This window comes from Cryptomeria japonica, chromosome 4, assembly GCF_030272615.1.
Source record: "Cryptomeria japonica chromosome 4, Sugi_1.0, whole genome shotgun sequence".
Lineage (NCBI taxonomy): Eukaryota > Viridiplantae > Streptophyta > Pinopsida > Cupressales > Cupressaceae > Cryptomeria > Cryptomeria japonica.
In genome coordinates this window covers 773,993,622-774,007,297 of record NC_081408.1, presented here as the reverse complement: position 1 = coordinate 774,007,297, position 13,676 = coordinate 773,993,622, and the positions used below count along the sequence as shown (strand labels likewise).

At 35.2% G+C, this 13,676-nt stretch overlaps 1 protein-coding gene across 4 annotated transcripts in view; it reads right to left on the bottom strand.

The window, feature by feature from the left end:
- Positions 1–1,640: 1,640 nt before the first annotated feature.
- Positions 1,641–13,676, bottom strand: part of LOC131066637 (uncharacterized WD repeat-containing protein C2A9.03) — a 63,006-nt gene continuing 50,970 nt past the window's right edge. For all 4 annotated transcript variants that reach the window (XM_058001446.2, XM_058001448.2, XM_058001449.2 and 1 more), the window contains one exon: positions 1,641–2,789. In XM_058001446.2, the coding sequence (XP_057857429.2) occupies positions 2,376–2,789 (414 nt within the window). In that variant the 3' untranslated portion in view covers positions 1,641–2,375. The remainder of the gene's footprint in view (positions 2,790–13,676) is intronic.

Genomic DNA, 13,676 nt, shown 5'->3' with positions numbered 1-13,676 from the left:
ATTCATGTGAGAAGGTATAATTTACTTATTATTTATTGTGTTTCATGCATGCATTTCTTACTTTCATTGGGAGAACAGAAAATCATGAATTTGAGGGTTTCTTGCGGTTGAATTCGTTCATTCTTCATGATTCGATTTCCTAGTCTGCAAAATGTTTAGTGTGACCAACGTCCCTGACTACCAACATTTTCATAAGAATTATGTGTTTGAAAGGTTAAAGGTTCAAATTAACTCAACTATTCCAACTTTTTGGTGAAATCGTTCATTATTCTTGTGCATTTATATTCACTTCCCGCATGATTATTCGAATCCTACGTATGTGTTTCTAGAGTTTTCTTTTTTGTTGCCAGTCACAAGTTTTGGGTAATTGTTCCTTGTTTTAGTGCAACTGTCAGTCTATTTTATCGTTGGAAAAGAAATGAAGAGAAAAAAAACAAACTACTAATTCATTTGTTGCAAGACGTTTGTGAAAGATCTTTTGTTCATTTTTCCACTAAAATTAGGCACTAGATTAGCGTAGTTGAAAAATACTAGATTAGTAAAGACGATTATTTTTTCAATCAAATAATTTGCATTTCATTTTTTATTTATTTTATATTTGTGCAACACATATATTTAAGTAAAGGCAATGCTTCACGTTTTCAATCAAATAATTTGCATTCCCTCTTTTAGTGTGGTGTTTCTTTTGGTGTCTCGATATCAGAATATTGATATTTCTTTTAGGCTTATTATTGTTCAATAATCATGAATCTAATCAAATGATTACACGCCTACATTATAGACAGCTACAATATGACCACTAAAAAGCAAATAATTTAATTGTTCCAAGGAGGAACACATGTATACACGTTATATGCATATATGCATGTTCTTCGGATGCATTTATACCCATGATAAACACACATAGAGACATGCAAAAGTTAATTAGGAGTATAAGCCTTATTCTCTCAAGAGCACAAGACCTCTGTATTCATAACGACAGCTATAATAATCGAAGTCACAAATCTCTTTGTATAGACCCACAAAAAATCGTGTGCAGTATGGGTTGATGAAAAAATAATTCCATGTTCTTGCTTGTATCATGAAAGCTCTGTTGAATCCTTTGGATGTCTCTCATTGATACCTTTGCCCCTATCTTCGGTCCATTTGAAACCTTCATGACCCTCCTAGAGCATTAACTATGTATTTACAGATTTTGTCATTTTAAGTGTAGATATCTTGATAGAAACCTCAATGATAAACATATAAACAATAAAGAAATGTCAACTTGCCATAGCTCAACTGGTAAAATGTTTGGTTACCAGAACCCACCTGGCAATCATTTTCACTAAATGCAAATGGCTATCTTTGGTGGCTCAAACATCCCACTCGTTTCAATTGATTTTTTTTATTGTAATGCTGTATTATTTGACAGAATTCCCAGTTAAAAAAACGATGGAACCACAATCAAAAACAAACACAGCCTCCATTCTCAAGAGTGCAGTTTATCATAAATATTATGTCTCATTTCATCCGTCTGCAAGACGCACTACTTCCCTTCCTTTGTTGCAAAGAATATGGTTTTACCAGCTTGGAACATTCCAACAACATCAATATGATCACAAACTAGTAACAAATATTTAACATTGCACGAGTATAAATATTCTAGAAATGTATCTATTAGTCAATTGCACATAATATAACCTCTTTTTGACTTCCATGCAGGATACCCAAATTTTTAGACACTTTTATCCTACGTCATTGCAACTAGCAAAATTTACAAAGACTTAGACCAATGTAGAAAGTCTATACCAAATGCTCAAGGCATGATAATCATCACAGCTCCTGTCAAATTATTCTGGAGTCCATGAATAAATTAACTGCTGTAGGCATTCATTCACCAAGGCTCCAGTCAGATTGTTCTTTAAATTACTCTGAAGAAGCACAAGGGCATTTAATCAGTATAAAAGAATATGATGTCCACCATATGTTTGATGTACCTTGCCCCTGCCCGATGGCCATATTCATCAGATGCAATATCATATTACTTGCCATTAAAGAGTTTTGTCCGAACAGTTAAGAGGAACAGAAGACATAGCAAGCATGTTTTCCATCCAAAACCAAGGTTACGGGCATGTGATATACAAACAGAACATTACTTCCAAGTTCCAAACAATGTTCATCTTCTATTTACATGCTGCCGAAAATCTATTCTGAAGCACTGCATCTACCAATGCCTCAAACAATTAAACAGCAGTCTAATGAACTTTACTCAACTTCCACTTAATATATAGGCCTTCAACAAATTTATTTCCAACTATTACTTAAAGGCTTATGGTGTACTCTGGGAACCAAGATATTAATGGAGGGGGCTTGCAAGTCGCAACTTCTGCAGGCTAAATAATTGAATCAAGATATAAGTTTCCATGGCAGCGATTATACTCAAGCAAGCTTCCATAGGTTCGATCAGCTACTCCAATGAAAAGAGACTCTGTATCTGGACTAAATGACACTCCAGAAATCTCTCCAAAGAGGTCAATTTCCTGACTTCGTTCATAGTTGTGCCGAACATCAAACACATGTACAAAATCAGCTGGCTCAGCCATTGCCAGAAAGCTGCCATCGGTTGTGAACCTCAATGAGCGAATAGCACCAATTCGCCCTTTCAAGACTGTCAATGCAGAGCTTGGGTTTCTAGCATCCCAGATCCTGCAGGTGGTATCCTGATTTCCAGTGGCAAAATAGTGACCATCTGGATGCCATGCAGATGCAAAGGAGTAATCCAAGTGCCCTCTTAAAGTAGCAATCACCTGTAAGCAAACATAAGTTCATAACCATATGCACAACGGTAGTATATAACACACTCAAAAACATTTTTGTTAATCCTAACATTTATTGCAAATTGAACCAGAAGAATATGTATTTATAATCTTATTAGAGGAATCATATCTTTTACTCTAAGTTACTGGTCCCGGTATGGGTACAGGTACCGGTTTGGGGTTTGGTTATTGCCAATATGAAAGAAAAAGAAAAATCCCTCGGCTAATCTATATACATTAAATATTTAAAATAACAAATATATATATATATAATATAAATATACAATTTTATAATAACATTTTAATATACTATACTGTATATAGAATTTTAGAAAATTATTTATTATATTCATATAAGAAATATTATATTACATAAAATATAATAAATATAATTACAATTATAATTTATATACTATAATCTATAGTAATACTAAAAATTACCTGAGCTCATATTTTTGTTGATGAACTTTTGAAACCGAGAGTGACTGGCTCAAAAAATTGATAGTCCCTCGGCTCTCCAATAAACAAAATCCAGTCAATCCAGTTAAGAGTTTGTGTTTGACTGCATTATCATCCACATGCCCACCTTTACCCCTATTATCCTCCATACTAACAACAGTAAAACAGCCCCCGACGGAGCCCAAGTAATCAATATATACCAGTAAAAACATATCTGATATAATACCAGTATGACCACACAGCCCAAGTTTGGAAGGATGCAACCATTAGCACAGGGTCCCAAATCAAGCTGAGATGACGGTGGTAAACATGGCAGCGGGGCAACTGCACTGGATGTATGGACTGCAAACAAATGGAAAACTGCAGTTCAAACACAACACGAACAGCATTTTTAAAAATATTTTTGGTCTTCTTTTTTCTGGAATTTCTGCTAGAACAGCTAGCAGGGTTCCCAGGCCAGTAACCTCAGCAAACCCCAGGTTGTTCCAGACCCAAACCCAAACCCAAACTAGTCATTTTTTTGCAATGCAGAGGGAAAAATCAAAAAACTCGGTAACTTAGCTTTTACTACAGCAGCCATTGGAACTACAGAGAGGGGGTAGAATTGTCAAAACCATGCACTTTCTAGAAACATATAATACCATTTGACCATATCGTTGTTTGAGATATGACAAAAGAAAGCGCACTGTTCAATATGGCATTTCTCCATTGGCCATAGGTAATGAGCATTTCAATTTTCCTTTTGAATATAGACAAATGTGGAGCTATTCTATTCTCATAAAGGTCTTGCTTCAATTTTTTAGTTGTGGTACATAGGAAAGTTATTTTAAAGATGATCCCACATGGATTTTTGGAGTTGCCTAGTGGTTATACATAAAATATAACTGACCATTTGAACTTACAACAACGGACCTAACTATGTCAATTTTTACTTTTTCATGGTAAGGAGTTGGCTGGATTGTTAATGCAGCCTTCGGAAGATGCCAATATCTAGTTAATTTCTCATAATAGGGCAAGGCAATTAAAGCAGCAAGTTCACAGTGACATATTCCATAGCATTTCATGCTGTAAATAAATTAGTTTGTTATTTATTTCAATAATAGGATCAAATTTTCAGTGACAGGAATACTGATCAAATTAGTTTCTTATTTTTTCAATAACAAGATCAAATTTTCAGATACTCAAGTTGCTCATGGTATTATGCAATTCCAAAACAAGCATGTTTTTAATGTGTATCTTAAAATTATGTACTTATCTATTGTATTTAAAGTTTTTCTTACTCAAAAGTGCCTAAGGTTATGGAACTCTACAAACCCCCACCCCCAAAAAAAGGTTGACAAGATGCCAGCAGAAATAAGAATAAGTAGCAATGAAACTCAGCCCTTAAACCAGCACCCGGCACAAGACCAAACCAAATATGACCTAATAGGGGCTATGGTAGTTTTTCTGATCAAACCAACAGTCCTTTAGAGTCTTAGACATTAGAATCAACCATATTCAGATATCCCTATGCTTAGGATATGATAAACAATTACCTGACAGTCCTAGAACTACTCTTGCAGCTTTCCTATCTCACAAGCTTATAATCCTCTCACTTAAGTCCTCCGCTTAATTCTGATGCTGGAGACAACACAGAGACTGAGCAAGCTAAAGATAAAAGACCCTCTTGAAAATTAAAGTGTAATGTCCCCCATTAGGAGATCGCCTATTTTCCAATAATTAAACACATCTCATCATACTTATTATATTTTATTATGCATTTGTTAGCTCTAGGAAACAATTAGCATACATCATACAAGGGATAAACAACACAGCCAGGTCTAATCCCTAATCAATCCTAATGATCAATCTTAGCGGAGATGGTGAAGTATCTTTGTTAGGGCGCCAGAAAACCATCCTCCACAAGTAGTTCCTTTGTATGATGTAACATATGCCATTCCACCACAGGCCTTATACATTGCCTTTGTATGATGTAGCACATGCCCATTCCACCGCAGGCCTTATCCATTGCCTTTGTATGATGTAGCACATGTACAGTCCATCGCAGGTCTTATCTACCTTGCGAGGTATTAGTACCGCCTTTCCCTAACAATTCCCACATTCAGTCCTTCTTAGGGGCAATAGGAAAGATTAAAGATTAGGCTACCATATAACAATGTATCTTTAGTCAAGCTGGTTATAATAGTCAGACGGAGTATATATATATAAGGCATCCTATATTATGTCACATACAATCATAAGCAATAACATAATATGTATTATCAATAAACTGATAGGAATAACGTTCATTATGCTATATCAAGCATTCATAAACAATACAGCACGTATTCATTAAACTATGCATATAGGGAACTCATCCCATAGACCCCAGTATATGATTGAATCTACTGTGTATTCTTATTAATTATTTATGCCTTTTGAAAAGAGACACACCCTTTCACCATTAGCACCCTTTGAAAGAGTGCAACTCTTCATTATTTCTGCCCTTTGAAAGGGGCACAACCTTTCACAATCAAATCTGCACTTCTTATTTAAATCACATCTGCACTTTTGGTTCCAAAATTATCCCCCCTCAAATGAGGTTCTCTTCTCCCTTTTATATCTCATGTTTGAGGGAGACAACTTTTCATTTCATGTCTTTTGACCATTCATTAACTTAATCAAATTTTCATTATATTTAATTATATTCTTTTATATTTTAATTTTATTTTTAATAGTTTAATTTTATTATTATTATTTATTATTAAATTCTATTTCAAGGTGGGGACATCACAGAAAGCTGTCAAATCATTTTTTCATCATGTAGACTGATACTAATTCTAATAACATGCCCTTCATAAATTTCTTGAAAGAACTATTTCACTTCCTCTTCTTCTCTCTTTGAGCACAACAAAAACATGAAAAGGAGGCAATGAAGATATTAGCCACAGCAATATGAAAAGAAGATATTTGCTCCGAGTTGGATTACCATTAGACAAAACAAGTAGATGGAGTCGGGTTGGGTTGATTGGGAATGCTAACATTATTAATCTCCTAGCCTATACAGAGAGGAACGAGGGGTTGTTCTGCAAAAAAATCTAGAGGGAGGGTTACGATTCTGATTTAAAAGAGTGTGGGACCTAGCCCTCGATGGGAAAGCAAAGAACAGGACATCTTCTGGGGCCCTTCAAATAGTACAACAGCACATAGTGCCCTCATAGTCAAGCTAAGAGTATGGTGGCAACCACTTCTACGCAGAGGGAAAGTGGAAACTTGGAAAGTAAGATAGCAGAATCTAATCTTTTCAGCAGAGCAGCCTATGTAGGGCCCTGTTGAATCTGATTTGTTACTTGGCACAGATGGTTTACCCTCTTTAAGAAAGATGGCTTAATCAATTGACATTTTTGATGTCAATGGACCTGATGGTGATTGTGTTGAGCTGCATTCTATCCATATTCAGACCAACCAGAATTCTTTCTTTTCTTTTGTAAATTTTATATGTAGAGTTGCTGAAATAACTTCTTTTGTATTAAGATTCACAGTATTTAAAATCCTCTTCTCAACATGGAGAGAAATTTATAACTTCTCTTGTTCATTATAATTTATGACTACAGTTATTTTTGTCCCCACAGGCAAAAAAACACTTGAAATGAGCTTATAACCTTTAAAACATTCAAATCAAAACAAATACAAAATAGAAAATGATAAGAGAGAAAAATAGAGAAGAGCGAAGATCATCACGAAATAAACAAAAAATTTAGTGTGTTAGGGTGCAGTTCGTTGCAAATGGTAGCAGCCATGTCAGGGAAGGCTGCTGCTTCTGCTAATACAAAGGCAGCTGGTACTAAGGATTTGTTGGGTTCTCCAAAATTGTCAAAAAAAGTTGAACTCTTTTTAATTCTAATTCTCCATAATTTTGAAATTTTACCATCAACTTGAGCCATATCTAAACCCCCAAAATCTCATTTTGTTAAAAAGTTGAATATGGCACCCAAAGTTTCCTTCAGCCATGATTCTCGAAGGAAAAAATCTCTCGCTTTTTCTAAAAAAGTTTCAGTTGGAGAGTTTATGGTCTTTAGCCAAGACCCAAAACCATGGATTAATCATCCATTGGAAACCATTGTTGAAGAGTAGAATAAGCATTTGGTTTTATGGAAGACGATTCTATGCCTTCTTATTTGTTAAGTTACCAGTCCTGGTACCGGTTCAGGTTCAGGTTCAGGTTCAAGGGTTTGGTTTGTGGGTTTGGGCTCATTTTGGGTTTGTCCATACAAAATTAATAAATATATGAAAATCAGATATATATACATATTTGCAGCAGTAATTAAGTTCAAAATACCACACATAGCATCATATTGACATATATTGGATAATAAACAAAACCACTATTCATGAGACCATCTGCTTTCACCTGTTCGTGGTAGCAGGTTTCATATTACTATATGGCATTGGTATTTGCCTGTGGCCGACGCTATCATCTGTGGTCATCTCCTTGAGTGAGCACATTTTCTTTGGTGATGCATTTATCTGCAGACGGACTTTATCCTCTACCAGCATTTTGAGTCAATGTTGTGGGTTGAATGGCCTGTATTTTGATCTGGTTAAGTCTCTTTCATTGACCCATTTATTGCATCTGCAAGTTGAGTGAGAGGGTGGGGCAGATCTTAGTTGGTGGATCGCAGCTGTTTACCAACCTTTTGCATCAGATTGATTGGTCTATTCATCTGCCTTGTTGGCCAGGGTTTGATCCCCTCATCAACGATATTTACTTTGCAGCTTGTGCATCTTTTATTGTTATATCAGACCTGCAGTTTGTTTGGCAGTTCTGGTTTGCCAAAGCTCATACATTATTGTCGATGGCCAATGTGAAGTAGATGGCAGTTTTACATTCATGATCTGCTTGGCAGTCCAACTGTGTCTACGGTTTTTTGATTGGTCAAGGTTTCCATAGGGTCGGCTCAATCCATTGATCAGCAGCTAGGCGTATTACATGGTGTGGTGAACCTGCATCATACTCTGGACAGTTTATGCACTGGCTTGTCTCGGCGTCAATATGATTGTTTGGTGACTCGTACCTCGTTCATCAGCTGTACTGCGGCTATTTTTATTTTGCGCAGATTTACTTCATTAGAGGTGTCTCCATGCATTGTAAGCTGTTGTGTGGTTTCAGTGTGTTGAAGATGGTTATGATGGGTTGTTGTGGTTATGTGAATGGGGGGTTGGTGCACAAAGCCACCACCAAACCCTGCCACCCCATCTATATCAGCTCCCACTACATGCTTGCCGTCATTAGGGGCGGTGGCTATTTTTTTGTCATGATGAACTGATGGTCCCATGGAGGACCACACCCTTGCCCCCAGGTGCTAATGGGGGGTGGGTGGGTTTTTCACCTTTGGCCCCGAATTGGCAGTTTTTCTTCAAATGTCATATCTTGGCCGTTTGTTGTCCATTTTTTGGCAAATGAGGCATCATTGGTAAGGTGGAAAGGATACTATTCTTTTTTTTTTTTTCTGAACATTTTTTTTAAAACTTTTAATATTGTTTTTAATAAAACTTTTAATATTAAGTTTTTCTTTATTAATTTTTTAATAAAGTTTTTAAATTATAAAAAAAAAAAAAAAAAATTCTTAATTATTTTTTAATAAAGTTTTTTTATGCTTTTTTTAATAAATGTTTTTATTTAAACTTTTAATAAGTTTTTCAAAAACAATATTTTCATGCAATAAGCAAATTTGGGAAAAATATTTTTTTATCCACTATCATACCTATTGCAGGGTTCCATCCTCCAACCAGCAGCTGGGGGGCAATTGCCTTTTTTTCTTGGCAACATACCAATCGGAGGGCATCACCAGTGTTCATTTGCATGGCTTCTTTGGTGGCATCATCTACGTGTTTCCAAATTTGCACTATGTCATTCTCGTATTATCTTGCATGAGCTATGTTGTACTCGCACTAATATAATGTGTCACACCTCTTTGTACTTTGTCATTGATAACATATTGATGTAATCTCCCTGTACTCGGTAGACTAGGAACTATCTTGTGAGAGTTGGTACTTGTCTCTAATTGAGAATGTATGTAGTTTGAGTATCCAATTGATGCTGATATAGGTTGTCTCCATGCTTGATCTTCATCATTTTGCAATGACTGATTCATCAATAGTTCTTCACCGACAGTGGTACCTAGTTTTGTCACACTTTGACATTCCTGGTGCAACATTGGCTCCATTTCTTCCTAATGGAGACGAATGTTGTTCAACATCATTGGACCATCTTTGCAAGAGATTCTACATTGAGGGGGGGCATCTTGGTGTCTCTTCTTCTCTCTTATGGGGGGGACTTTTTCCTCACGAGGTTTCGTTCCTTCTAATACATCATTGAGAGCTTTGTGTGTTTTGTCCCATTGGGTTTTCTCCTTTTCTCTGGTTGTAAGAGATTGCATTGCATTTGTTCATGGGTACCTAACATGGCCTAGTTGTCGGGACCCATCTTGTATTGTTATCTTTTGTGTACATTCTCCCTAAGTTGCACTTAAGGGGGGGGGGGGGGGGAGGGTGTTGGTGTAATTAAGGTGTTTTACATTGGTTATTTGTTACATCCCACATGTGCCCTAGTTGTTAATATGTTGTGATTATGCCATGTTATATGTGTGCCCTATACTTACGAGATCTTTAACGTGCCCTAGATTTTCATTTCTAAACTAAATGAGCGTGCCCTAGATTTTCATGTCTAAACTAAATGAACGTGCCCTAGATGTTCATGTTTAAATTGAATGATGCTAATTGTGCTTAGAATAATGAATTGATGACTCATAATTGATAGATTGATGACTTGAAAATTTAACATTATGACATGATGTTTCACTTTTGTTAATGATATTTGAATTGTTAGTATGACAAGATTTTGATCTAATTGGTTGAACTGGCCAAGTGTGTTCAAGAGTTTGTCATCCTCCAAGAAGGGAGGGGAAGTATCATCAAGTCCTGAGGTAAGGGGGGGAAGAACTTATGCCATCTGGAACCCTAACCCTGAGTCAGGTAGTCTCAAGTTGACCTTGGTTATTTATGTCAGCCCGTTGCGTAAGGTAACCCTAGATGCTCTGTATAGAGATTTTAGGGTTTCACGACCCTAAGTTATTGATTGGTTTCCAAGTTAATTTGTTATTATTATTTATAATAAATTATTCTATTAATAATTAAATTAAATTTTGCAGTGGCTCATGCTTTATATATATATATATATATATATATATATATATATGAATATCTTATACTAATATTCTTGCAAAGGTAAGGCTCATTTTTAAAATACTTAAGCCAACTTTATTTGGCATTTTTAATTAAAGCTAAGTGTGAAGAGTGGGGGTGCCTTGTTATTTAAATTAATTTTAAAATCATTCTTTAGCCACTAAAAAGCATAGTGTGGCACAAGCTAAGGTATCGAATTAAAAACAAACCCATTCTCAACAGTCAACACCATGGGTATTAATCGAATGTTTTAAGCAATACCTATGTAATATTTTATCGAGCATTATATGGAATGATATTGGCAAATAAACGTCCACGCCATGTATTATTCATTTTTTCCTTAAGCAATTCTTTTAGAAGCTTTGATTAGAGGAGAGAAAGCTTTTTGCATGAAGTATTGAGTCTTCTCCAAGAAGAAAACGGGCATGAAAATGGCGTGAGTATGGCAGGAAGAATTCCCGTGACTCTCCTTGGGCAAATTAGGGAAGAATACCTGGTATTAGGGCAAAACGCAAGGTGGATTACTTTTTGGGTGAAATATATAGGCGGATTTTTAAAGAAAACAGCAGACATTTTTTCTTCTTTTCTTGAACACTGGAAGATATATTTTGCTCTGCGACTTAAAGGGCAGAGGTTCTCTGCAACGTGGAGACTAGAAGGGTTTTCTTGTGAAGGGCATTGGAAGGTTTAGCTCAGTTGTTCCATTCTTCTTAACAGGTCATGTTATACTTCTCAGACCCTACAATATGAGCACATAATTTATCTTTCCAAAACAAGTAAAGGAAATATGAAAGAAAGGGTTCAGTAGAACTACTTAGCAGTATGCTATTCTTTTACCTTTTCAATGTGCATAATAAAATTGGAAACTCCCTCTCTCGTGCTGTTCTTAACTAAGGAAAAAAGATTTTCAATCCTATTTGAATACAGTATGGTTAAGCAGAAATTATTGTTTAAACCCTCATTTTCTGTTAAAAAAAAATAATCCTCTTAACTTAAGCTATAAAGCATGATTAAGTTGATACCCAGACCGGCATATAGGAGTTATATATGTGTGTGTGTGCGCGCGTGTGCGTGTGCGTGTGTGAAGACATAATGCAGGTCTGTCTGTTTATATTTATATATACCTTTCTCTGAAAAATTGTGAGGATGGATTATAACTTATAATCAAATGAGCACAGCTGAAGTGAAAATATCAGAGAAGCATCGCTCAAACTAGGGCTGTTACTTCCTAAAATAAATTTGAAACCTGCAATGATATTATTTAGTTCCAGAATTATACCAAATTGGAAAAGATTCATAGCTGGGTACGCTGCCTTAAACAATTAAAAGAAATATTCCACCGATGTGACTGTCAGTCTATTCTGATGGAAAAGAAAAAGAGCACGAACAGTCTTATAGTACTGTTATAACACCATTGCCATATGCAAAACAATTATGATTCTTAGCCAACTAAATTCCAAAATTGACAAACCTGAAATATATTACAGCAAAGTTAAGCTTTATTGTACCTTTTGTATTCACATAATCACACGTATATATGTGTGTGTGTGTGTGTGTGTGTGTGTGTGTGTGTGTGTGTGTGTGTGAGAGAGAGAGAGAGAGAGAGAGAGAGAGAGAGAGAGAGAGAGCTTGGAAGAAAGGTGAGTGCAACTGTTAAGTTATGCAGAATGATACTGCTCAGGTAGTGGGTGTGCATATCCAAAAGACTTGTAATATAAAGAATTTACCCTCTTTATTGAGCTGTCTCATAATTGTCTAAGTCTGAAAAATCATAACAGCAGTGAGGATGATCTATCCATTTGAGATTTACATTTGCAAACATTGGCTTTTATTAACCCTTTTTCAACCACCAAAAAATAATCATACAAGATATGATTCTTGTACAACCTTTATTTATTTAATTATTAACACACTTTACTTATATTAAATTAAATATTATCCTTCAAAATTTCTGAAGGTGTAAGACTTCTAACAATCCCCCCCCCTCACTACATCACTTCGAACAAAGGTAGGAACATTGGCACCAGACTAGGCATTGGATAGTTAAGTGTGCTTGAGTTAAAGTAGTACTAGAATGGATGACCTCCCAAAAGTATCACCTCAATGTAATGAGTGCAAAGTAGACCATTCATGCTCATTAGAGATGGGTTCATATGAGCCACTCCTCATGAAATATGAATTAATGAGTTTGAATCAAAAGCTATGCAATCGAATCCTCATAAAACATCATAATTTAACACTGCAAAAAATGCATCTTACTTGTCAATCGATGAGCTAAAGGAGCTCTATAATGAATGGTTCGTAAGGCACAACAATTGTTGAAGGTTTTGCAAATGAGGTAGAAAGCTAAGTGTGCTTGTTCCTAGGGAAACTCTATAATTAAGTGCACTTGAGTCACAGTAGTACTAGGATGGGTGACCTCCTAGGAAGTCTCCATTCTTCACCTCTATGGTGTCACAAACCATATTAATCAATAATTATTTTATTAGGAAAATAATGTTTAATTTTCGTTTATGCAATAAAATTGAAATAGAAATGGAATTGTTAATGAAATAAGATAGGAGATTGAATGCAATGAAATGATTTACATACAATTGAATGATCAGTATTATTTTTATTGTGAAATTGGGATCGTCATTGCTAATGAGCAATTAAGTGCAAGTGAATGCAGGAACAAGTGAACACGGATGAAGGCGAGAACATCGTTCAGGTAGAGTTGTTTTAGCTCTTGGATTTCACTAGAATAGATGGGAATCTCACACACCACTAAAGTATATACTTATTTATGTGTGCATTGGTTGCATGATTTGATCTTGTGATTGACATTGCATGAGTGATGCCAAAATATTATGTTTTATTATTCTATGAGAATGTAATTTGTTAATAATTTGAAAATGAATATTGACCCTATGATTACACGTCCTTTTGTGCAGATATGTGTGATTTGGTGAAACTATATATATTGTTTTGTTTACAAGTTTTATATATATATATATATATATATATATATATGAGTTCGAATAATAATGACTCGATCATATACATATATACATGTAGGTAATTATAATATATATATAATTATATTTGTTTTCTCGTAAAATTTGATTACTTTACTTTTTTAAATTATGTATATGTATACATATACATAATCATTGAATATTATGTATATATATACATACACATAATCATTATGTT